Source organism: Centropristis striata, chromosome 19, assembly GCF_030273125.1.
Source record: "Centropristis striata isolate RG_2023a ecotype Rhode Island chromosome 19, C.striata_1.0, whole genome shotgun sequence".
Classification (NCBI taxonomy): Eukaryota; Metazoa; Chordata; class Actinopteri; order Perciformes; family Serranidae; genus Centropristis; species Centropristis striata.
In genome coordinates this window covers 2588429-2612920 of record NC_081535.1, presented here as the reverse complement: position 1 = coordinate 2612920, position 24492 = coordinate 2588429, and the positions used below count along the sequence as shown (strand labels likewise).

The window sequence follows — 24492 nt, the reverse complement described above, 5'->3', positions numbered from 1 at the left end:
ATTTCCCATGTGTGGTATTATTATTATTATTATTATTATTATTATTATAAATATTATTATTATCTTATATTATTATATTATTGATCATTTCCCCAGGTGTGGTATTATTATTATTATTATTGCTATTATTATTATTATTATTATTATTAATAATAATAATAATAATAATAATAATAATGATAATTTCTCAGGTGTGGTATTATTATTATTATTATTATTATTATATATTATTTATTGATAATTTTTCCAGGCGTGGTATTAATATATTATATTATTGGGTATTACGCCGCCTGCAGATCAACATATATGTGACGTCAGGGCTGGTGGGCGGAGCTACCGTCAGGCAAACGTCTTATATATGTGACGTCAGGGCTGGTGGGCGGAGCTACCGTCAGGCCCATGTCTTATATTTGTGACGTCAGGGTTGGTGGGCGGAGCTACCGTCAGGCATCATGTCTTATGTATGTGACGTCAGGGTTGGTGGGCGGAGCTACCGTCAGGCACCATGTCTTATATCCGTGACGTCAGGGTTGGTGGGCGGAGCTACCGTCAGGCACCATGTCTTATATATGTGACGTCAGGGCTGGTGGGCGGAGCTACCGTTAGGCACCATGTCTTCGGTTGGACCCGAGGTGAGTGTTCCAGCTTTATCTCCGCTTAGCTTCCTCTACTTTCCCTCTGTTTCCGACCCCCGGAGCCTGTAGAGGACCGGGGCCGGTAGGAACCAGCCTGTCCCCGGTGCTCGGTGCCGGTGGCTCGGTGTCTCCTGGTGGTTCTGTGCCCGCTGAGAGCCCGCAGTCTCTCGGTCTGCCGCTTTGTGCTGGACCGGAGGGCAGGAAGATGCTGCGCCCCGGAACCTGAATGGTCCGCCTGGGCGCGTTGTAGTCCCCGTGTGGGTGTTTGAGTTATACATGGTCCCGGTTCACGTCCACTGTCCTGCTTCTGTCCGGTTTACGCGGTTGAAAATAACCCTTTAGAGCCGCTGTGCATGCGTTATTATCTGATTTTAGTCGAGGTTTTAGCTGTTTTGTTTGTTACCTGCTGATAACTGACGGCTAATTCCCAACAGTGCTGTTTTTCTAGCAGCTAGCAGCCGTGCTAGTTAGCAGACACATGCACACTTTCTTAAAATCTGCACAAAAACTGGATCTCTGGGTTTAACATCAGCAGGGGAAATATTCTGTGTGTGTTTAGGGACAACACGTGTAAATACCAGACCGATAATGTTATTTATCCTCATGCTGTGCAGCCTGTTAGCTCCATGATAATTGATGCAGTCAAATGCTGCTCCAACCTCCCACTGTAAACATATGGCGCCAGCTCTCACACCGGCTCTCATTTTTTCTTTTATTGCATGATTATTTCCTCATATTTAATTTAACTTTGACAATGAATTATCCTGTTGGTTGCAGATGTGTCTTTGTGAGCCACATGCAGTTCTTGTTTTGGGCTTCCAGTCGGTGTTAACCAGCTGGAACAAGTTGTATTTTATGTTTATTTTATGGAGTTTTTCTCCACTAAAGAGTGGAAAATGAAACTGATCGCTGAGCTACAATAGCACAGAAGTGTGCAAAATGTATCAAGTCGTTCAGTCTTTGTTTCTTTTTCTTTTTTCTTGTTGGAGAGAGAGAGAGAGACAGGGTCCAGGCTTGTTCAGCAGAGGTCGCCCGAGCAGCGTCCACATGATTTTATTATCTGAGCTGGCAGGATCTGGAGGTGTAGTAGAGAAAGATGTGTCTCAATAATTCAGAGAGAAAAATGACCCCGAAGAATGGAAAAAAATAGTCAGAACAACAGAGAAAAAAATGTCAGAAAAAGGTCAGAAAAACAGAAAAAATAGTCATAAAAAGCGAAAAAAATGTCAGAAAAACAGGAAAAAATTTGTCAGAAAAAGAGAGAAAGGGTCAGTAAAACAGGGGGAAAAAATACTAATTTAATTAACAATAATTACCCCTAAAAACAGAAAAAATTGTCAGAAAAACTGGAAAAAATAGTCAGAAAAACTGAAAAAAGGCCAGAAAAACAGGAAAAAAATGGTCAGAAAAACTGAAAAAAAAGGTCAGAAAAACAGGGAAAAAAATGGTCAGAAAAACAGAAAAAAACGTAAGAAAAACAGGAAAACATTTGTCAGAAAAATAGGAAAAAAGCCAGAAAACAGGGAAAAAATTACTAATTAAATAGAAATAATTACCCCGAAAAATAGAAAATAAAAGTCAGAAAAACAGGGAATAATTAGTCATTAAATAGAAATAATTACCCTGACAAACAGAAAAAATGGTCAGAAAAACAGGAAAAAATTTGTCAGGAAAAGAGAAAAAAAATCTGTAAAACAGGGAAAAAATTGCTCATGAAATAAAATAATTACCCTGAAAAACAGAAAAAATAGTCAGAAAAACAGGAAAAGATTTGTCAGAAAAAGTTCAGAAAAACAGTAAAAAATTACTCATTAAATAGAAATATTATTTTTGTTAAAGTGAATGCAATACTTCTACTTCACTACATTTAGAGGTAAATATTGTACTTTTTACTCCACTACATTACTCCACAAACACACAGACAGGCATTATTTTTTATTTAAACTCATCACAGTTTATTAAGTAGTTCAAATACATATCTTATATATATCTTGACAAAATTCAAATCGTGCTTACAAAAATGCATCAAAAATGATATTACAATAACATGTTTGGACGATATAAAACAATCTGAGTGGGTCCATTCTGCATAACGAGTACTTTTACTTTTGATACTTTAAGTACATTTTGATGCTGATACTTTTGTACTTTTACTTCAGTAAGTTTTGAATGCAGGACTTTTACTGTAGTGGAGTCATTTCACAGTGTGGTATTAGTACTTTTACTGCAGTAAAGGATCTGAATACTTCTTCCACCACTGGCATTTAATTCATAGAAACAATGGTGGCCTTGAAGGGTCAGTTCACGCCAAATGACAAAAAACTCACCTCTAGTGGAATATTCCCATGTGGACAGTTTTTGTTTTAAATCTCTCTCTCTAAAGTATCTTTTTTAGAAACTATGACTCTCCTCACTTTGATACGTTTTTACAGGAACTGCATTCTACAAAATAATATTCCCAATGAAAACTGTTGACGATGACATGGTGGGATACTAGGGCTGGGCAATATGAACCAAAAGTCATATCCCGATATATTTAGGCTGAAAATCGATATACGATATATATCCTGATATTAAAAAAAGACACAAAATGACAGAAAGAAAACTAAATGACACATAATGACAACAGAAACACAAAATGACCAAAAAAGACACAAAATAACAGAAAAAACTAAATTACTTAAAAAAGAAAAAAGAAACAACCAAAAAAGACACAGAATTACCAAAAAAAGAAAATTATTTAATAAAGACAGAAAATGACCCAAAAAAAGACACAAAATGACCAAACAAAACACACAAAATTACAAAAAATTATAAAAAAATGACACAAAATTAACCAAAAAAGACACAAAATTACCAAAAAATACACAATTACCAAAAAGACACAAAATTATTAAAAAAGACAGAAAATGACAGAAAAAAGACACAGAATTACCAAAAAAGACACAAAATTATTTAAAAAACACACACAATTACCAAAAGTAATTAAAGGGACCTTCCACACACAACACGGTAAAGTGCCATAAATAACTCTCGATTTTATTTTTATTTCAGTTAACGAAAATGTTTTAGTTTTCGTTATTTCGTTAGTTTTGGTTAACTATCATAACCTTGGTTGGCAGCATATTGCCTGTTAAGGAATAAATTACTTAACAAATATTAAGGAATTACTCTATTCCCCTGTGCCAATGATTTGATATTTAAATTCTTTTTTTTTCGTAACGCAGACTGATACATCAGTTCATTTATTATATTTATGTATTATTTGTTATGGATATTTTTTATGACATTCCAATTAGGGGTGGGCGATATGGGTAAAAAAAAAAAATCTTATTTTTGAAAATATTCTGATAGTGATAATCTGATGATATCCTTTAAAATGTGATGTTTTTTCATTCATACAAACCCTCATTTCTGAGCAATCTGAGTAGCTGCCTCGCTACAACTCCCCGGCAAATACTTCTTCTTTTTTTATTTTTATATTTGGTGCAGAAGATTGTGTGAAAGCCTGCGGTTTGTCAGCCATTACAGAAGCTGAAACGTGTGCTAGCTACCAATTCTGCATTCGATTTCACAACTTGAAATTTACAAAGAAAGTATAAAACGCGTTACTTCCTGTTGTGGTTTAACAGACTTCATTTGCATTGTCCACAAAGATATAAATAAGGTTTACATTTCCGTTTGTAGCGATGCACCTTTGACTGCAGGGCTCCTGTGTAGCTTTGCACATTGGACAGGTGTTTCTGATTTCCTGGTCACACAGTGTACAGTGGGTGTGTGTGTGTCGGTGGGTGTGTGTGTGTGTGTGGGTCACTCGGCATTCATTTCATGTGTGCATACAGACAGGAAACGCAGCAGGAGAAGAGGCTGGGTTGAATGTCAAAGAGTGCTTTGAGGTCCACTAGTTGAAGTAGATTGAGGTGAAACGGCCATTGTTGGCCACCCAGCTTCTCTCTGAATATCTGAGGAATCCATCAAAGGAGGAGAGACGTCACCAGAATCAATACTTTGGTACCAAGTTGATGCGTAAATCCTGGTACTCGTTTTTCTACAGTACAGCAGGGACCGTAAGGGACTGGTGATGCCCATTGTCCCTCCATAGAAGGATAAATTAGATAGACAGGACTTTATTGTCCACTGTGGTGGAAATTAGGGGTGCACCGATTGCAATTTTCTGGCCGATCACCGATTTTTAAAAAGCCTGACCTGCTGATTCCGATTTTGGCCGATACCGATTTTTTATAACCAATACTTGAATCTTATTTTCTTGAAAAACAATAACACAGCAGTATTTTTCTTGAACTAATAAAGGAAATCACAATGCCTGAGGTAGTTAATAAAATATTGAACTTAAAATAAATAGCAACAATTTACAGGACAAACTAACAAAAGAACTGCAACGATAAATAAAGTGTCCTAAAGAGTTTTTGGTTTCGTTATAGTACAACATACATAGAACTAGGGATGGGCATCGATTTTAGAATATTCGAATAGTCATTAAATCATAAAAAATCGAATAGTTCATCATGTCTGGAAGAAAAACAAGTTTGATGATACAGTATGGTGGCTAGATGCCAAACTGTAGAAGAAGAAACAAACAGAGGAGAGGGTGTTTTCCACGGAGGGACAAGTTAGTTAGCCCCCAAAGGTATTTAGAGACTCTGGGGGTGACGTTTGGTTTTCACCGTCGCTAACTGTGCACAACGTCAGCAGCTGATCATAAACAAAGCAGCATGGCTAATTATGCACAGAGTCTCCGCTGATCATAAACATAGTGATGGTGAATTAACCGGCATCACTAACTGTGCACAGAGTGTCTGGTGCTTGTTGTAAACAAACAGAGATCGCTAAGTGAACACCTCCACAAAACTCTGCTCAGATCTGCTCACATTGCGTACGCGTTTACGTCACATCCATGCTCCAGTACAGGAAATAAAGAAACGTGGGATTATTTCCATGGTGGGACCTTCAAGCTGCTCTGGCAGCTCTAATAAACTTACAGGAGTCTTTCCACCAAATGTCCAGGATATGTACAGATAGTATTAGTGAACAGAGAAGGATCTGGAATTACCTCCATCACATTTAGGATGCACCAATTGGTGGGAGGAGCCAGACGGCTGTGAACGAGACCTGGGAGATCTAGTGATGGTGGAGAACTTTGTGGAAGGAGTAGCTGATGAAAATGCGTGGCGTGAAAACTTCCACATGGCCAAAGATGCTCTTATGGCTTTAAGTGATGCCGCCTGGCTGCATACCCAATCACATTCACACACTTTAGATAGACCGTATGCAGCAGCTTTACTCCTGAAAACGCTCGTCTGAACGCGGAATGTTTAGCCTTCCTAAACACAGCTCTGTTAAAGATGTCGTAGAGGTCTCTTTGTGGCTGCTAACCACCTTCCCTGCAGTCTGAACAGTTGTGGAAAGCTTGTTCTGGTCCTTCACACTCAAATGACCAAACCAAGCAGTTATATGAAACTGTACAATACTTTCAACCAGTCTCTTGTAAGCCATCTCAAGAGCTTACACCAAAGATTCTCAGCTTCCTGATTAAAAACTGTTGTTGGTTGGCTCTCTTAAAAATACTCACCGGATTCATGAAAACTTAGAGTTTGATCTAAAATCATACCCAAGTACTTAAAATGTTCCACTACTTCCACCGGCTGGTTCTTAAGTACAACAGGGCCATGTTACTGACACCCCTTGATTTAGTTTGTACAATTAGTTCTTTGGTTTTTCCACATTCATTTCCATTTTTCATTTCCACCTCCCTCACCCGCCGCTAAAAGTCAACCAGATGACGTAAGTTTATTGTGACGTGGCGCGGAGAGAGGCCAGGTGTTTCCCTTTAATTCAGACAGAACACCACGGTTTAATTTCAGCCTACAAAAAGACATTAGAACAAAGTCCCATCAGAACACTGAATGTTATTTGAATTTATGAATGTTTCTATGTTCCCCTGTAGGGCAATAAACTGCTCTTTACACCATTTATACAGAAGTCATTTAAAATAATCAGACTTGTTTATTTTTTATCTCATGAGACAAAACTTGAAATAAAAACCATCCCGAGGAGGCAGCAGGTTAACAGGATGCTTCACTTCAATTTTCTTCTCCATGTCTGCCCAAATTACTTTACCTCGACATAGCTGACTGGGTGCATAATAAAAAGTCAAAATTGCAGAATTGCACTCTTCTTTTACCTGAGATATTTACTTTTAGAGCAAGTGGCTCTGTACTTAGGAGCATCGGTGCTTTGTGTTGAATGCTAATAAAAATGCTGACATGCTCATAATGGTAATGGTAACATACTGATCTTTACAGGGTTATGTTTACTAGGGCTGCACAATTAATCAAATTTTAATCACAATCACAAATTTGGCTCCCCACAATGAAATTCATATGATGAGCAATATATAAAATGCATCATTCAGTTCATAGAACGCTGTATGCTTTTACTAACAAAACTAGTACTAACCCATTTTTGAAAATCAACAAATCATGATTATAAATGGTGACCCGTGCATCTTAGTGTAGCAAGACAATAAGTCCAAATTCTCTGATTTTAGCTTCTTCAATGTGAATATTTCTGGTTTCTTTGTTCCTTTATGATAATAAACTGAATATCTCTTTGGTTTGTGGACAAAACAAAAGATTTGAGGACGTCATCTTGTGGTTTGGCAAACACTGATTGATATTTTTGTATTTTATTGATCAAACAACTAATCGATTAATCGTTTAAATAATCGACAGATTAATCGATTATGAAAATAGTCGTTAGTTGCTGCCCTATATTTGATTAGCACCCACCTAATGGGATATCATTGGTTTTTTTGTGATTAACCAGGTAGTTGAAATTTTGACCTGATGATTGTGCAGGACGAAAAGTTAAGGGATGAACACATTTATTCAAGTTTATTCAACCAATTGTTGTTGAGACACTTCAACTGAAGAAATTAATTTTTGCCAAGCCATCAGGATGTGTCCCATGGAGACAGTGAACATCTCGACCAAATTTAATGGCCATCCGTTCGATAGTTGTCAAGATATTTTGCTTTAAATCTTAAATGTTCACCTCATCGCTGCTCTAGAGGAAAAGTCTGGAAATAACCACATTAGGGCTGTTTCCACTACCGGGCAACACCCGGAATGAGGTGGGTCTAAGTCGCCGAAATGCCCCTAATTTGAATACGAGCCGTCCGGACTCCGGAGCGGACTTTTGTTGGGACTGTTTTTATCCCTGTTGAAGAGCAGGGTCTTTTTTCTCCCCTGAAAACTACACGACAAAAGCACGCGCCATTTGTAAAAGCCAGCTAAGCAGTGTTCCCAACTTAGCAACTTTGTTGCTATATTTAGCAACTTTTCAGACCCCCTTAGCAACTATTTTTCAAGAAAGCGACTGGAGACAAATCCAGCGACTCCTTCTTGCTCTTCTTAAGGAGCCGGCCGCTAACGAGCAGGAGGCCGGCTTGTTAAGAAGAGTCGCTGTTAGCGGCAGTTAGCTACAGTTAGCTCTGTAGCAGTACAGTGTGTATGTGCTAACAGTTAGCTCTGTAGCAGTACAGTGTGTATGTGCTAACAGGCTATCAGTTAGCTCTGTAGCAGTACAGTGTGTATGTGCTAACAGGCTAACAGTTAGCTCTGTAGCAGTACAGTGTGTATGTGCTGCTGCTGCAGGTGTTCACTTAGCGATCTCTGTTTGTTTACAACAAGCACCAGACACTCTGTGCACAGTTAGTGATGCTGGTTAATTCACCATCACTATGTTTATGATCAGCGGAGACTGTGCATAATTAGCCATGCTGCTTTCAGCTGCTGACGTTGTACCTGAGACTTTTCCGACGGCCACTTTCCCCCCAGTGGAAACACAGACAGTTATTCAGTTCATCCTCTGAATGTCTTTAAAAAAAGTCCTGGCAGTTCATCCAATAATTGAAATATTTCAGTGTGGACCAACAGATAAAAACCTTTTGCCATGCTGGTAGTGTTGCTAATAAAAACTTTACAAAGACTGCAAGGCTGTTGGCATGGCTACAGACGAGGCCGTGCAACAGTCTTTCGTCTGCTTTGCTTCCTTTATTGTGCAAGTTTAAATCTGTCATCGTGATGCACAGCAACTTGGTTACAATACATAACTTCAAGTCTTGATCAAGGCTCTAATGATCAAAAGTATTTGTTTTGACGTAGTTAGAATGAGTTCGACATTATAGTCTTTCAGGTTTGTGGTTAGTTGTATTGTTACAGGTTTTCTTGTGTACAGGTTGAGTGTTTGTCGGCTTGGTTGTCGTTCTTTGCTCATGGGTGGCCCCCTTTTGTTTCTTGTGAGTGTTACATAGCTCATAGTGAACCAACTGGCTTTTCACCTCCTGTTGTATACAGATTGATCTAGTGATAGCTCACTGTCTCTTCCTAATGGCTGCTCTGCCATAGTTGGATACAAGAGATTCTCTTATTTTGTGCATGAAGCCGTGAACGCTGAGGCCAATCTGAGGCTTTATGTCAGGGCAGGGTTGTTTTTCATTGTTTAGTTGTGAAACAGGAGAAGCCACCAACATCTCTACATCTGCATTCCTGTGTGTCTGAAACATTCCCTGAGGAGAAAACGCATATCCCTTTACAAAGTGACGAGCTACTATTCTGATTATCAGCTAATTATTGTTTTTTAAGGCTGTTATTGAATGTAAGGGTTTGCTGCTTTTTCTCTCGTTTATTTCATTGGGTTTTGGACTGTTGGACAAACAGAGCAAGTCAAATTATGATGGACATCTTCACTAGTTAACAACAATTTATAGACTAAATTATTAATCCATCAACAGATTATTGTGTATAACCTGTGCTGACAGCGTCACCATTCTAAATCCAACATGTTTCCCCAGACACAGAATTAATCTGGACGTGCTGCCGAGGTAATTTAGTGCCATCAAAGCATATTTGGCGACACATATTAGCATCTTTTGTTGTTAGCATTGTTCTCCCACACAGATAAAAGATTATCTGTGATCGACTATCTCCCCTAAATCTATTAAACCTGGCTTCTATTTCCTTATTCCTCTTCTGTTTATCAGTGGTTGGTGAACCAGCTTAGAGCTGCACTACTGCCAGTAGTATGACACCTAGTTGCTAAATCAAGTTAACTGGTCCTGTCCCTTGTTTAGCTTTGTGTCAAACCGGTTTGAAAGTATTTACACTGGCCCAACTCTTCTGCTAAGTCATATTTCTAAGAAAATGTGATGTAAAATATTTTGAGGGAGTATTATTGAAGTTTGTGGTTTTGTTTAAACATCACACTATTGTAAACTGGACTCCAACTGGAAATTTCCCAGTCACAAGCTCCTCCCACCTTTAAGCTCCATTACAAAATTTGCATAAAAATGGTGGAGATTAATTTGTATCGGTCCACTTGGAACCCAAATGATGGTTAAATTAAATTCAGTAGTGTTTTCTAAAAGCAGTGTTAAGTTCAGGATTTTCTCCATTCATTCATTGGTCCACTCCTACATGTTGGCACCCAAAAATCCTGCTTGATGGGCATTTTAAGAAATAATGCTGTTCGTTAGTCACCTTTAGATATTTGACGATTATTTGTAGGCCATTATTCCATCCATCATCCTTAGCCTATCCTTAAGCTTATCTGAAGTGCTGTTACAAACTCCGTCATTTTGCCTTTGGATAGTCATACTGATTCCACAACGGTGTAATATTGGCGTCCATTCATATTGCAATCCGGCATTGCAGAACGAAGTGCAAGGAGACAGTAGTGGTGAGTAACAGAGCAGCGGCAGTATATGTACAAGAAGTAGCGGCGAGTGCATTGAAAACAATGATGGTGAACAACTGCTGGTCGTGCCGTTTCTTGCTTCTACACACTCGAGCAAAGTTGTTCTGCATTTTGCTTTACATGACTCGATTGCTGTTGGACTCAAGTGAGAGGTGTGTTTCTGATGATATCGTCCACCTTCTGCCTTTCTTATTACTCAGGTGTTGGTTGCACTGCCGGTTCACATGAGGCGCATTTCCATTAGGTACTTTTCCCTCTAGTGAGCCGCTATAGGGCTGTTTCCACTACCGGGCAATACCCGGAATGAGGCGGGTCCCACTCGCCGAAACACCCCAAATATAAATACAAGCCGTCCGGAGTGGGCTTTTGTCTGGACTTTTTTAGTCCCTGTAGAAGAGCAGGGTCTTTGTTCTCCCCTGCAGCCCGGTTACTGATTGGATAGAACGCTTAGCAGGATGTGACGTAGTACTTGACGCCACAACAACATGCGCCATTTGTAAAAGCCAGCGAAGCAGTGTTCCCAACTTGGCGACTTTGTTGCTGAATTTAGCGACTTTTCAGACCCCCTTAGAGACTATTTTCCAAGAAAGCGACTGGAGTCCAGTCGACTCCAGCGACTCCTTCTTACTCTTCTTAATGAGCCGCTAACTTGTTAAGAAGGGTCGCTGTTAGCTACAGTTAGCTCTGTAGCAGGACAGTGTGTATGTGCTAACAGGCTAACAGTTAGCTCTGTAGCAGGATAGTGTGTATGTGCTAACAGGCTAACAGTTAGCTCTGTAGCAGTACAGTGTGTATGTGCTGCTGCTGCAGGAGGTGTTCACTTAGTGATCTCTGTTTGTTTACAACAAGCACCAGACACTCTGTGCACAGTTAGCCATGCCGGTTAATTCACCATCACTATGTTATTGATCAGCGGAGACGCTGTGCATAATTAGCCATGCTGCTTTCAGCTGCTGATGTTGTGCACAGTTAGCGACAGCGAAAACCATACGTCACCTCCAGAGTCTCTAAATCTTCTGGGGGCTAACTTGTAGTCGAAACACGCAGACTGAGCGGACTTTAGAGAGGACGTGGCCTGAGACTTTAGAGAGGGCGTGGCCTGAGACTTTAGAGAGGGCGTGGCCTGAGACTTTAGAGAGGGCGTGGCCTGAGACTTTAGAGAGGGCGTGGCCTGAGACTATTGAGAGGGCGTGGCCTGAGACTATTGAGAGGGCGTGGCCTGAGACTTTCCCGGTGGAAACACAGCTATAGTAGATCTACATTCGATCAGTTTCTGAGCGTTACAGAGGTCTTAGGTTGGTCTGTTCTGGCCCTGTTGGAACATTTTTTCAGGCCTTTCCCCCTAATAGCAGCTCTGCCTGACTTTACTTCAGTGACTCCATATCTGTTGCAGCTTGGCCTGGCAGGGTTGGGTTTGCCTTCAGCAGCCTGAGGCTCAGAGGAGACAAAAGACTTTCCTGTTGGGAGGTTCAGATGTGGCCTGATGTCCATGATTGAAAGTGTTTCTCTAATCAGGCTCTTCACTGACATCCGGTTTGCTTCCAGGCTTTTAATCTTTTACCTCTGCCATGCTTTCTTCTTCTTCTTCTTCTTCTTCTGTCCTGTGTAGTATATTATTCACATTTTACATTTTGAACCTGTTTATTTGTGCTTAATAATGTTTGTAGTTTGATGTTCTGTGCAAGTTTGACTATTTTTTAGCAATAGCAACAAGCTACAACACTGCTAATGAGGAAGTACTCATTTGAGGATGAATAGACTTTTACTATCATTCTTCCAAAGAGAGGGTGTAAATGTAAGGAAATAAAATGTTTTATATACTGGTCAACTAATTGTGTTATACAGTAAAATTAACCCATTTGGGTTTTTTGTTTTTTTTAAACTGCTACCTGTTCAAAGACAACGCATACATACCAAACAAAAGCTTGGGTCTCAGGAGGTTAAAATAAGTCCAAGAATACTTATTTCGAGCAATTTAAAACTGTAGTAACATTAGAATAAGCAGTAATACTTGAAAAAAGCATGTTTTTTTCTCATTTTGCTTTTGAAATATCATTTAAACTACATGCAACTAAAACTCTCAACTGGAACCAATATTTGAGGTAAAAACTCACCATATTCAACAGTTAAACAGATTGAAAAGCATGAAAAAGCTCACAATGTCAATCCTAAAAACAAGTCTTTACACAAGTCTTTTTTAGTAATTTTGTGTCTTTTTTTTGTAATTTTGTGTCATTTTTGGGGTAATTTTGTGTCTTTTTTTTAAAGTAATTTTGGGGGTTTTTTTGGTCATTCTGATACTGCCTCCAGCGGCCCGCAGGTAATTAGAGTTTGAGCCCCCTAACCCTAGTGGAAACCTGCTATTGTACATCTACATTCAATCACTTTCTGAGCGTTAGAGTGCTTCATGATTTCTCTTCTCTGCATCTCCATCCACTCTGATTGGTTTATATGCAGCATTTGTGTGGTGAATCTGCTCCACTGGATATCTCCAGTGGCTTCAGGTCTTCTAGTTTAGAGAAACGGGAGTTTGGGCTGACTGAGCATGCTCGGTGGAGACCCTCTGAAGAGGAGGACCGACAGAGGGAGCCACCAGGTCACATGACCGGCGAGGTGAATGTGCATGCGGGGAAAGAAAAGGAAAAGAGGAACAATCTGTTCGACACGTTCTCTCGCTCTCTCTCTCTCTCTCTCTCTATCCTAACCCTCTCTCTCTCTCTCTAACACACACTCCCTCACACTCTCTCTCTCTCTCTCTCTCTCTCTCTCTCTCTCTCTCTGACGCCTTCTTCTTCTCAATGGAGGCCATGAGAAGAAAGCAGGTATGATGCTTCCTGGAGGCACTAGGGAAAAGACATGTTAGCTTTCTACTCCTCAGCCTTTGGTTGCCTCTGATTGGTCCGAGGAGATGCATATAGTTTTGCTTCTCAGCTCCTTTTTTTGTGCCATTTTCTGCCAAAAAACAAAAAGTTCTCATCAGTTGGTTTGAGCTCTTGCTGTCTTCTCGTTGAGATGGTTTCTCAGGTTGTGAGATGCGCTCCTCGACACAGTTGCTGCAACTGACGGGTCTTGATTTCTAACAAAAATCAAAGACGAGCAGTGTTTTCTCTGGGTTTTTATTTCTGGGAGCTGTGCTGCTGAATCAAAGGGAGATGTGAGCGTGTTGCTGGATCCTGTTGTTGGAGAGAGCTCCTCATGGATTAGCACAACAGCTGTATTTAGAGCAATCACAGGACGGGAAATATGATGTAACCTGATACATGGAAATGAAAATCTGACCTCCTAAAGATCTGGAGACTTCCCTGAGAGTCAGAACCTTTTCTTGTGTCATCACATGAGGATATTGTATTGCAAAATCAAAAGTCAAATTATTGCAATTTGATACTTTTTACAAATAGTGCAGCCCTTTTTGACGTGATTTGTTGGAGTTAAATTGAGATTTTATGTAAAAAGCTCACAATGTCAGTCCTAAAAACAAGTCTTTGTGGTCTGATGTGACATATCATTTGTTGGCTTGTTGGAGTTAAATTGAGATTTTATGTTTTTTTTTTTAAAGTCTTAAATATTTAATTAGTTTGGAAGAAGTTTGAAGATGTATTTTTCAGCATTTTTGCCTTTTTATTTAGATATCAGAGGAAATATGAGGTGCGAGATGCAGACTGATAACTGAGATTGTACAGGAAGCCCCAGATTAGCTTTTGTTTTATTGTGTGGATAATATGCAAAACCAAGAATTTTTTTTGCAAATTTCTTCAGAACTGTGGTTTCATATTTTGAGTTGAGACAGTTGAAGGGGCTGGAGGTGCAGAACAAAAAATATGTCAGAATAATATTCAGAATTAAGTGTTTTATCACTGCAGGATGTCCAGGTCTACCAACAAATCTATGTTTTCTTTTAAAAAAGGCCTAAAAACCTTTCTTTTTAGAAAAGCCTTTTATTAAATGTATCATTGTGCTTTGGCCTTTTAACCTGTTTTTAATCTTGTTGTACTCTGTAGCACCTTGAGATTGTTTTTAACAATGAAAAGTGCTTTACAAATAAAATTTATTATTATTATTATTATTGGTTCAGATTCTCGCAAAAATCACACCATGATGATTAAAAAAAATGTTTTTCGAAGAAAATACCAGCAATGATGATATTGTGAATCATATCACAATTATCACAATCAGTCAAATGATTGCAATTTGATACTTTTTACAAATCATGCAGCCCTACTTGACATGTGATAAAATTTAGATTTTATGTTTAAAAAAAATCTTAAATATTTAGTTAGTTTGGAAGAAGTTTGAAGATGTATTTTTGAGCCATATTTTTGCCTTTTATGGAGATAGCAGAGGAAATGAGGTGCTAGATGCAGACTGTGATAACTGAGGTTGTACAGGAAGCCCATAATTAGCTTTTGTTTTATTTATTGTGGATAATATGCAAAACCAAGAATGTCTTAACAAATCTCTTTAGAACAGTAATTCCCAATGGAGGGTCCTTGAAATGATTAACAAGAAAAAAACAAAGAAAAACCAACGAAGAAAAACCTTTCTGCTGCACAAGTATTTTTCCCAAATATTTATCAAGGGCTGAATAAATTGGAATTTTATTGGACCAGAGCACAATATTTGTATTTTAATGGCAACATGTGTGTAAAATACTATTCTAAATGAAGTATTGTGGCTCTGCAGAAATGTGCCGGCCTACAGACCTGCAGAAGAAAAAAAGTAACTACTAAAACCCCCAATTGGAGCCAATATTTTAGGTATAAACTCACCATATTCAACAGATAATATGCAAAACCAAGAATGTTTTTAACAAATCTCTTTAGAAGTTATTCCCAATGTTGTGGTAGAGACAGTAGAGGAAACATCAGAGGGTCCTTGAAATGATTAAATGATTAATGTTTTTTGCAGCCTTGGCTAAAAGGTTCAGTCATTTCTAACATCTTTGCATCTTTGTCTTTTTTTTCAGAATTTTGTGTCTTTTTAGAAAAAATAATTTTGTGTCTTTTTGTAATAATTTTGAAATGATTAACAAGAAAAAACAAAGAAAATCCTTTCTGCTGCACAAGTATTTTTTCCAAATATTTGTCAAGGGCTGAACAAATTGGAATTTTAATGGACTAGAGCACAATATTTGTATTTTAAAGGCAACATATGTGTAAAATACTATTCTAAATGAAGTATTGTGGCTCTGCAGAAATGTCCCGGCCTACAGATCTGCAGAAGAAGAAAAAGTGAATGTTTTCTTTTTTTCGACAAATTCTATTATGTCATGCATAAAGATGTGGAGACTTGCTGAGAGTCAGAACCTTTCCTAGTGTCTCTGTAGTCCAGGATGATCAGGAGAACATATGGCTGCAGAGACTGCTTCTCAATCCAAAGATGCAGCTTAGAAACACTGTGAGCTCCAAGTTAACCTGCTTTAATCTTCTGCACATGGCAGGGTTTGATTAGTCAGTTTAAACAGTTTTATGCAGACATCTTTAGGTTGTCATAGATGTTTTTATTATTGTCTCTGCACCTTAATCTCCTTTAGCTGTTTGCTTTTAATCTACTTTATTACCTGTGTTTTTTTTTATCCACTGCTGGTTTTAACAGGTCTGATTTTTCTCTTTTTTGTTTCTGGTTTCTGTAGCACTTTGAGATTACTTTATGAAAAGTGATTTACAAATAAAATGTTATTTATCACAGGACAGGTGAACTGTTGGTTTACTTCTTGGGTTTGTTTGAGATTTTATGCAAAACAATCTCAAATATTTAGTGATTTTTAAGGAGTATTTTGGCCGATTGTTGCCTTCATTCACATGTCTGATAGTAGACTGTTAACAGGAAATGAGAAAAGAGAGGAAGAATCAAATGCCAGATGCAGACTGGGATATTTGTTTAGAAGCCCTCATTTGGGATTTTTTTGGCGTTGAGAATATGCAAAACCAAGAATGTTTTTTTTGTGTGCAAATTTTGTGCTGGAGGCGCAGAGCAAAATATGTCAGAATAATATTCAGAATGAAGTGTCGAGTGGCTGCAAGATGTCCAGGTCTACAAATTGCATTTGACTTATGAACAAATCTATGTTTGGTACAGATTCTCACAAAAATCTCCATGATCATTTAAATGGTATTTTCATTGAAAAAAATAACAATGATGGAAAAATGAGCATTCCTCCCCAATATTCATCATTGCAAAATGTTTTTGGTTTTGAGAATATGCAAAACCAAGAACAAATTGGAATTTTATTGGACTAAAGCAATCGCAAAATATTTGTTAAAGGCAAAATATGTGTAAAATACTATTTTAAATGTAGTATTGTGGTTTTGCAGAACAATCTCGGCCTACAGAAGAAAAAAAAGTTGTTTTTTTTCCAACAAATTCCAATATCCTATCACAATTTCAGATTTTGTCCAAATCAGTCGACCCTTGTTTTGTCCATATTGCCTTTTCTGTGTAATCCCCTTTAGTTTAATCTAAATATGATTCAAAGTGGACAGTCTGAAGGGTCTACCAGCTCAGCCCCCATAGACGAGAGTTCACAAACAGATGCTGCTGCAATTTAACGGATCAGATGACAAATATGTGGAGATTGTTGCTTCAGAAGGCATCAAGGCGACTCGTCGTCTGTTTTGTTAGGCTGGTTGAAATATTTGTCTACTTTTATATCTGGTTTGGGTGTGGTGAGGTGCCTGCTGGTGTTATTGTGTAATGTGTTTGTCTTTAGTTGGATCTGACGAGTCATTTTAGATCATGGGTCTCAAACTCGCGGCCCTCGGGCCAATTGTGACGATATTTTGTGGCCCCCACCTTGATATGAAAGTTTAATGTGAGTTTTATATGAATGGCACTTTACTGTGTTGTGTGTGGAAGGTCCCTTTTAAGTACTTTTTTGGTAATTCTGTGTATTTTTTGTCATTTTGTGTCATTTTTAAAGTAATTTTGTGTCTTTTTTAAGTAATTTTGTGTTTTTTGTGTCTTTTTTTGTCTCATTTTCTGTCTTTTTTTAGTAATTTTGTTTCTGTTTTTGGTCATTTTGATCCTGCCTCCAGCGGCCCCCAGGGAATTTGAGTTTGAGAGGCCTGTTTTAGAGCTTACAAGGTTATTTAGGCCTTGTTCACATTATCTTGTAGTGACAGAGAATGATTGAAGATTTATGATCCCATTAGAAATATGAGATCATCTGGGTGATTGTCATGAAGCCAGTCTAGGTTCTGTCTGTGAAGATTATAAGGACATACTTTATTAATCTAAATATATTTCACTTTTATATGAATTAACAATATAGCCATAATGAGGCACAGTTCATTGTTTTGTAATAATTTTGTCTCTTTTTTTAGTAATTTTGTGTATTTGTTTGGTAATTGTGTGTCTTTTTTTGGTCATTTTGTGTCTTTTTTTAAAGTAATTTACGTTTTTTCTGTCATTTTGTGTCTTTTTTTTGGTCATTTAGATTATAAATCCATATTAAACAGTGGCTTTAGATTGTTTATGTTATAAAGGGTCAAATAAAATATGTATTCAAATCTCTTGGATTTTTGCTATATGAGCTGCACCATGTTCATGACAATCACCATCTAATGAGAAGCTTATTTTTAATAATCACTAAGCTCGAAAAAGCTCCAATCTGGATTGTTTTTTGCAGCCTTTGCTAAAAGCTTCAGTCATTTCTAACATCTTTGCATCTTTGTCTTTTTTAAAATAATTTTATCTATTAAAAAAAAAATTGTCTTTTTGTAATAATTTTGTCTTTTTTTTCTAGTAATTTTGTGTCTTTTTTTGGTAATTTTGTGACATTTTTAAGTAATTTTGGCTTTTTCTCTGTCATTTTGTGTCTTTTTTTAGTCATTTAGATGATACATTTTAGATTGTATATGTTATAAAGGGTCAAATAAAATATATATTCAATGCTCTTGGATGTTTGCACCATGTTCATGACAATCACCCATCTAATGAGAAGCTTATTTTTAATAATCACTAAGCTCGAAAAAGGTCCAATCTGGATAGTTTTTTGCAGCCTTGGCTAAAAGCTTGAGTCATTTCTAACATATTTGCATATTTAATGTGCTACTTAAGGTTCCTGATCAGCCCTCAAAGCCTTGGCTTCACATTTGGAGCTCCTCTCTGCAGCTCCATGAGCCTCCAGACCCTTCAGTTCCCCATCTAGTGGAAACCGGCTGCAATGGCCGCGTTGTGTCAGTAAACAATCTGGTTGCGAAATGGCGGAGAGATCTGCAGACAGGCTTCTCTGCCTCCCTTCCCCCCGCTCCTTTCTGTCTCCACCGTCACTTCCACTTTCCACCACCAGGGGGAGAAATGAGGCTTTTTTTTTTTTTTTTCTTCTTCTTCTTGTTCTAACTGGCTCTCCTCAATCCTTGGTGGTGAAAAGGGAAGTGAAGGATTGTTCTTCTCTGCATCCTCACATGTGCTCTCTAGATTCCTGGAGATCAGGATTGTCCCAGACTAGATGTCTAGATGTTCTCTGGGAGAAACCCCTCAGATTGTGTGATTGCTCTCAGCTCGCCTCTTTAGCCTGACCTTGCTGCTGTTTGACAAGGTGCATGCTCGTGTTAGGTTCAGGGACTCAGGAGCACGTGTTCGGAGGATGATTTGAGGGGAAATCTGGCTCATTTAGTAGTTGGAGGGAGTCTCTGGGTTGTCTGCAGGTTTCAGGACACATGCTGTCTGTCAGAATCTGTTCATCGTCTTGGCTTCCTCTGTTGTCTTTGATTGTGACAAAGACACTTCAGTGGAAAGAGGTTTTCATGCAGCATTAACAGGAGATGGTTTTATTCACATACTAAAGCTCAAATGCATGAATTAAGAGGGTTTTTTTCCCCAGTCGATAGCATAGAAAATGCCAAACATTCTGCTGCTTTTCTTAATTTTCTAACAATAATTTTCTAGTCCATTGATCATTTAGTCTTAATAAGTCACACTTTGCACATCAACAGTCTGAAAACTCCACATTTTCACTTAACATTGATATAAAACAGACCAAATCTCTCGGTTGTCTGCAGGTTTCAGGACACATGCAGACAGCATGTGTCCTGAAACCTGCAGACAACCCAGAGACTCCCTCCAACTACTGAATGAGCCAGATTTGGTCTGTTTTATATCAATGTAAACTGAAAAATTTGGGAGGTTTCAGACTGTTGATGTGCAAAGTATGACTTATTAAGACTAAATGATCAATGGACTGGTTGCCAGATTATCTGATCATGAAAATTACTGTTAGAAAACTAAGAAAAGCAGCAGAATGTTTGGCATTTTCTATGCTATCGACTGGAAAAAAACCCTCTTAATTCACACATTTGAGCTTTAGTATCTCCTGTTAATGCTGCATGAAAACCTCTTTCCTCTAAAGTGTCTTTGTCACAATCAAAGACAACAGAGGAAGCCAAGAGGATGAACAGATTCTGCCTGACAGACAGTTTCTGTGTCCTGAAACCTGCAGACAACCCAGAGACGCCTCCAACTACTAAATGAGCCAGATTTCCCCTCAAATCGTCCTCCGAACACATTCTCCTGAGTCCCTGAACCTAACACGGACATGCAGGCAGAATCTGTTCACAGGGTCTCCTTCATCCTCTTGGCTTCCTCTGTTGTCTTTGATTGTGACAAAGACACTTCAGTGGAAAGAGGTTTTCATGCAGCATTAACAGGAGATGGTTTTATTCACATACTAAAGCTCAAATGTGTGAATTAAGAGGGTTTTTTTTTCCAGTTGATAGCATAGAAAATGCCAAACATTCTGCTGCTTTTCTTAGTTTTCTAACAGTAATTTTCATGATCAGATAATCTGGCAACTAGTCCATTGATCATTTAGTCTAAATAAGTCACACTTTGCAGATCAACAGTCTGAAACCTCCACATTTTCAGTTTACATTGATATAAAACAGACCAAATCTGGCTCATTTAGTAGTTGGAGGCGTCTCTGGACTGTCTGTCTGTCTGCAGAATCTGAGGATCTGACCGTCAGAGGAGCTGAATCTGTTTGTTAAAAATGGAGCTTTTAGTGGTTTCTGTCTCCTGCAGGTCTTGTGATTGGACCAGTTCAGAGAGATAGTGTTCCCTTTGCTTTTTTTTTGACACAATCAGATCCAGTCCCTGCCTGTACTGACTGGATGTGGCCCCTGCTGGAGGCAGGACCAGGACAAATTACAACTAGCACTAAACAAGGCTGCATGCATTGCTCCACAATGTCCATATAGAACAAGTACACAGAGCATGCATGCTAATCTTCACTGGCTTAAAGTCCAAGACAGGCTGCTGCTGCACCTTATCTGTCTCCATGGAGCCTTTAGCCAACTAAATATGAATCTGTCCTCAGACAGATATGCCACTCGATAAGTAAATAAGGGCCTCTTCTCACTACCTCCAACTCACACTAATGTCCTTAAACGCACCGTGAAATACAGAGCCGTGAAGTCATGGAATGATGATGATGATGATGATGATGATGATGATGATGATGATGATGATAGAACTTTATTGTCTGTCACAAGTGGCAGACATTCGTTTTTGACAGGCTCATATAAAAAACACTAAGAAACATTAAAAACACAAAAATGTGTACAATCATGCTAAAAAGGGGGGGGGGGCTGTTAAAAGCAACAGAGTGTTCATTTTTTGTTGTTCAGGGTGGTTATTGCAGAGGGGATGAAGGATTTTTTGTAGATGTTTTTCTTGGCCTGTGGAACCTTAGGAAAACCATCTACTCTAATTAAAAACATCACAAGGAAAGATGTGTTCAAAAAGGAAATAAAGAAGAACTTGAGTGAACTTGAAACATTAGAGGGAAGCATGTGTTATTGGAAACGTGACACTTTTATAGGGATGTTTGCAATTAAATAATTACTGTTTTATGTAGAGTTGTCACGATGCTAACATTTTCTACTCGATACCATTTTCAATACCACAAGGATAAAAACAAAGCACACAAAATTTAACAGAAATCTTTTTATTAACAAGAAAAATGCAACATGTAAAAATTAACAGAACCACATGTTAAATATTTATAATAAAAAACAGTTGTGCAAAAAGAAACTGCAACTATGATAACAAGCTTCAGGTCTGAGGTAGAGCAAAAAATAAATAAATACAATAAACAATAACAATTAGAACAATATTTTGAGGTTGTATGATTTAGCTGCTTAATAAGTTCTTGGATCGATACTTTTGAAAATGAGTATCGTATCCGGATACAATGTTTTAGTATTGATACTTTTTTGAGTATCGATACTTTCAGAACAGTCTGAAACCTCCACATTTTTCAGTTTACATTAATATAAAACAGACCAAAGCAGAAATCCTCACAGCTAAAGCTAAAAGTAAGCATTTTCCAAAAATAAAAACTAATTAAAACTAGCAAACTCACTCTAAAAACCCATTAAAACTAACTGAATTTTAAAACAAAAAATGACAACGAAATCAAAAGTAAAACTAATAAACTAAAGTAAAACTAATAAAAACTAGAGTAAAACTAATAAAAACTAGAGTAAAACTAATAAAAACTAAAGTAAAACTAATAAAAACTTGAGTAAAACTAATAAAAACTAGAGTAAAACTAATAAAAACTAAACTCAAACTAACACTAAAACTTTTCCAAAAATAAAAAATAATTAAAACTAGCAACCTCACTCTAAAAACTAACTGAATTTGAAAACAAAAAAATCACAATGAAACTAAAACTAAATCTAATAAAAAAATCCAAAACTATTAAAACCTTGTTCTGCACTGATATCACAAGTTGAATATCTTTTTTATTTTTAGGCCTTATGGTAGAACTCTGGGCTTTGAGAACTTGTGATGGAACTTTTTGAATATTTTCCAACTAACTGATTGATTGACAATGAAGATAAAGTAATTCTGACCTGTGTTTCCTTTCCCCTGCAGCCCGCTGGTCTAGCTAAGGGCAGCGTGGAGGTGAAGGGTGCAGCCGCAAAGAAAGAGGAAGTCGGTGCAGCGAGCAACGGAGAGGACAAACCAGGTATTAGTCAAAGTCCCCTCTAATCCACCTAACATATTAAAATCAGCTATTTGCATCGTAATCAGCATGTTTTTCTTCTTCCCCAGATGGAGACCGAGCGTTAGCAGCCAGACTGGCCTCCTCCCCTGCAGCAGACACCATGCTCAACGGCACCGAATGTGACGACACGAGGCACAAGAGCCCCAACCACAACAAGACTTTACTGTTGGTGAATGAGAACGGCATGTCGGACACGGAGCCGCCGCACGGCTCGGTGACGGGGAGCAACGGCTTCATCCTCACCAAGCAGCAGCAGGACCAGGCTGCTGCAGCACCACAGGGTTTGGGAGTTTCCCCTCATAGGACTAACTGGTTGCTGCCTTCGGGCTCACCAACGGGGGGACACACGGCCAAATCTCCGGGGGGGTGCGTGCAGAGTTCAGGTGCACTAAGGACTGACCCCGGTACGGGGACCACGTCGGGACAGGAGACACCGGACACTAAAAACGGCACAGCCTCGTCTCCTGCCCCGACTCCTGCACCCGTCACCATCCACCGAGCACGCAAGACCATGTCCAGACCTGCTGTCAGCCCGGCACAGAAGGTAAACCACCACCATTAGGCCACCTTTATACATAGCAGGGTATTTAGAGAAACTAATATTTCCCCCCCTCCGTTTTCAAAAAAGTTGTCATTTACATTTAGTCATTTAGCAGACGCTTTTATCCAAAGCGACTTACAGGAAGAGTAAAAGCAAAGAATCAAGGTATAGTGCAAAAAGAGCCATTAGTGCATCAATAAGTGCTAGTGACAATTCTTTGAGGAGTAGAATAATCGTGTGGTGCTAGGAGAGAAGATGCTCTCTGAAGGTCTTCAGGAGGTTTTAAAGGTAGAGTGGGACGCCCCTGCTCTGGTTGAACTGGTAGTGTGTTCCACCAGCGGGGAACAAGAAATGCAAAGAGTCTGGATTGCCAACGGGGGGTAGAGCCAGGCCCCGTTCATTGGAAGAGCGCAACGGTCGTGAGGTAGCATATGTCTGAATCAGGGAGTTGAGGTAGGTAGGAGCAGTACTGTACTGCTCCTCAAAACACCCTTTTAACAGGGAAAAACTCCTCAAAAACCCTTTGAGAAGGGGAAAAACTCCTCAAAAAAACCTTTGAGAAGGGGAAAAACTCCTCAAAAACCCTTTTATAATGGGAAAACTCCTCAAAAAAACTTTTTAACAGGGAAAAACTCCTCAAAAACCCTTTGAGAATGGGAAAACTCCTCAAAAACCCTATGAGAAGGGGAAAAAAACTCCTCAAAACCCCTTTGAGTATGGGAAAACTCCTCAAAAAAACATTTTAACAGGGAAAAACTCCTCAAAAAACCCTTTTAGAATGGGGAAAACTCCTCAAAAAAAAATTTTAACAGGGAAAAACTCCTCAAAAAACCCTTTTAGAATGGAAAAACTCCTCAAAAAACCTTTTAACAGGGAAAAACTCATCAAAAAACCCTTTTAACAGTAGGCATTTACATCAACCCGCATAAATACACCGTCGAGCGACATTATGACTATGCCTATTATATGGGCGGCAGTGTAGGGAGAAGGATAAAGCCATGCAAGCCAATCAGAATCCTCAGAATCAACAACAATGAATAACACAAGCGACTTCCTGTAAAAAACGATAACTAACTGAAACTGTATTTTGTGGTTACTAAACTAACTCAAACTAACTAAAATTATAGTGAAAATGTCCTTCGTTTTCGTCTTTGTCAACTTTTTTCATCCGTAAACCTTTTTGGTTGATATGAAATCTATTTCATCTATCTGGTTTTATGACTTAATAAACTTATTGGGGCTGAGATGGATCAGACAAAGGAAATAAAGGAAACATTTATTGTGACCTTATTGAATCTGGCACCCAACAAATACACCATTACAAAACAACTACAACTAAAACTCATTAAAACGAGCAAACTCACTCTAAAAACTCATTAAAACTCACTGAATTTGAAAACAAAACAAAACATCTAATCTTTAATAAGTGTAAATATTTAAAAAAAATACTGATGATTATTAATATTTAACAACACAAAATGTGAGCGAGCTCTTGTGTGTATTGGTTAACGTTCAGCCAAGTTCCCTTC

At 38.5% G+C, this 24492-nt stretch overlaps 1 protein-coding gene across 2 annotated transcripts in view; it reads left to right on the top strand.

The window, feature by feature from the left end:
* Window positions 1–575: 575 nt before the first annotated feature.
* The window catches only part of ehmt1b (euchromatic histone-lysine N-methyltransferase 1b), a 57333-nt gene continuing 33416 nt past the window's right edge, over window positions 576–24492 (top strand). Inside the window, exons 1-3 of one of the 2 annotated variants that reach the window (XM_059357432.1) lie at window positions 576–632; window positions 22290–22383; window positions 22470–22966. In XM_059357432.1, coding sequence (XP_059213415.1) covers window positions 612–632; window positions 22290–22383; window positions 22470–22966 — 612 coding nt within the window. In that variant the 5' untranslated portion in view covers window positions 576–611. The remainder of the gene's footprint in view (window positions 633–22289; window positions 22384–22469; window positions 22967–24492) is intronic. The other variant, XM_059357433.1, reaches the window with a different exon arrangement.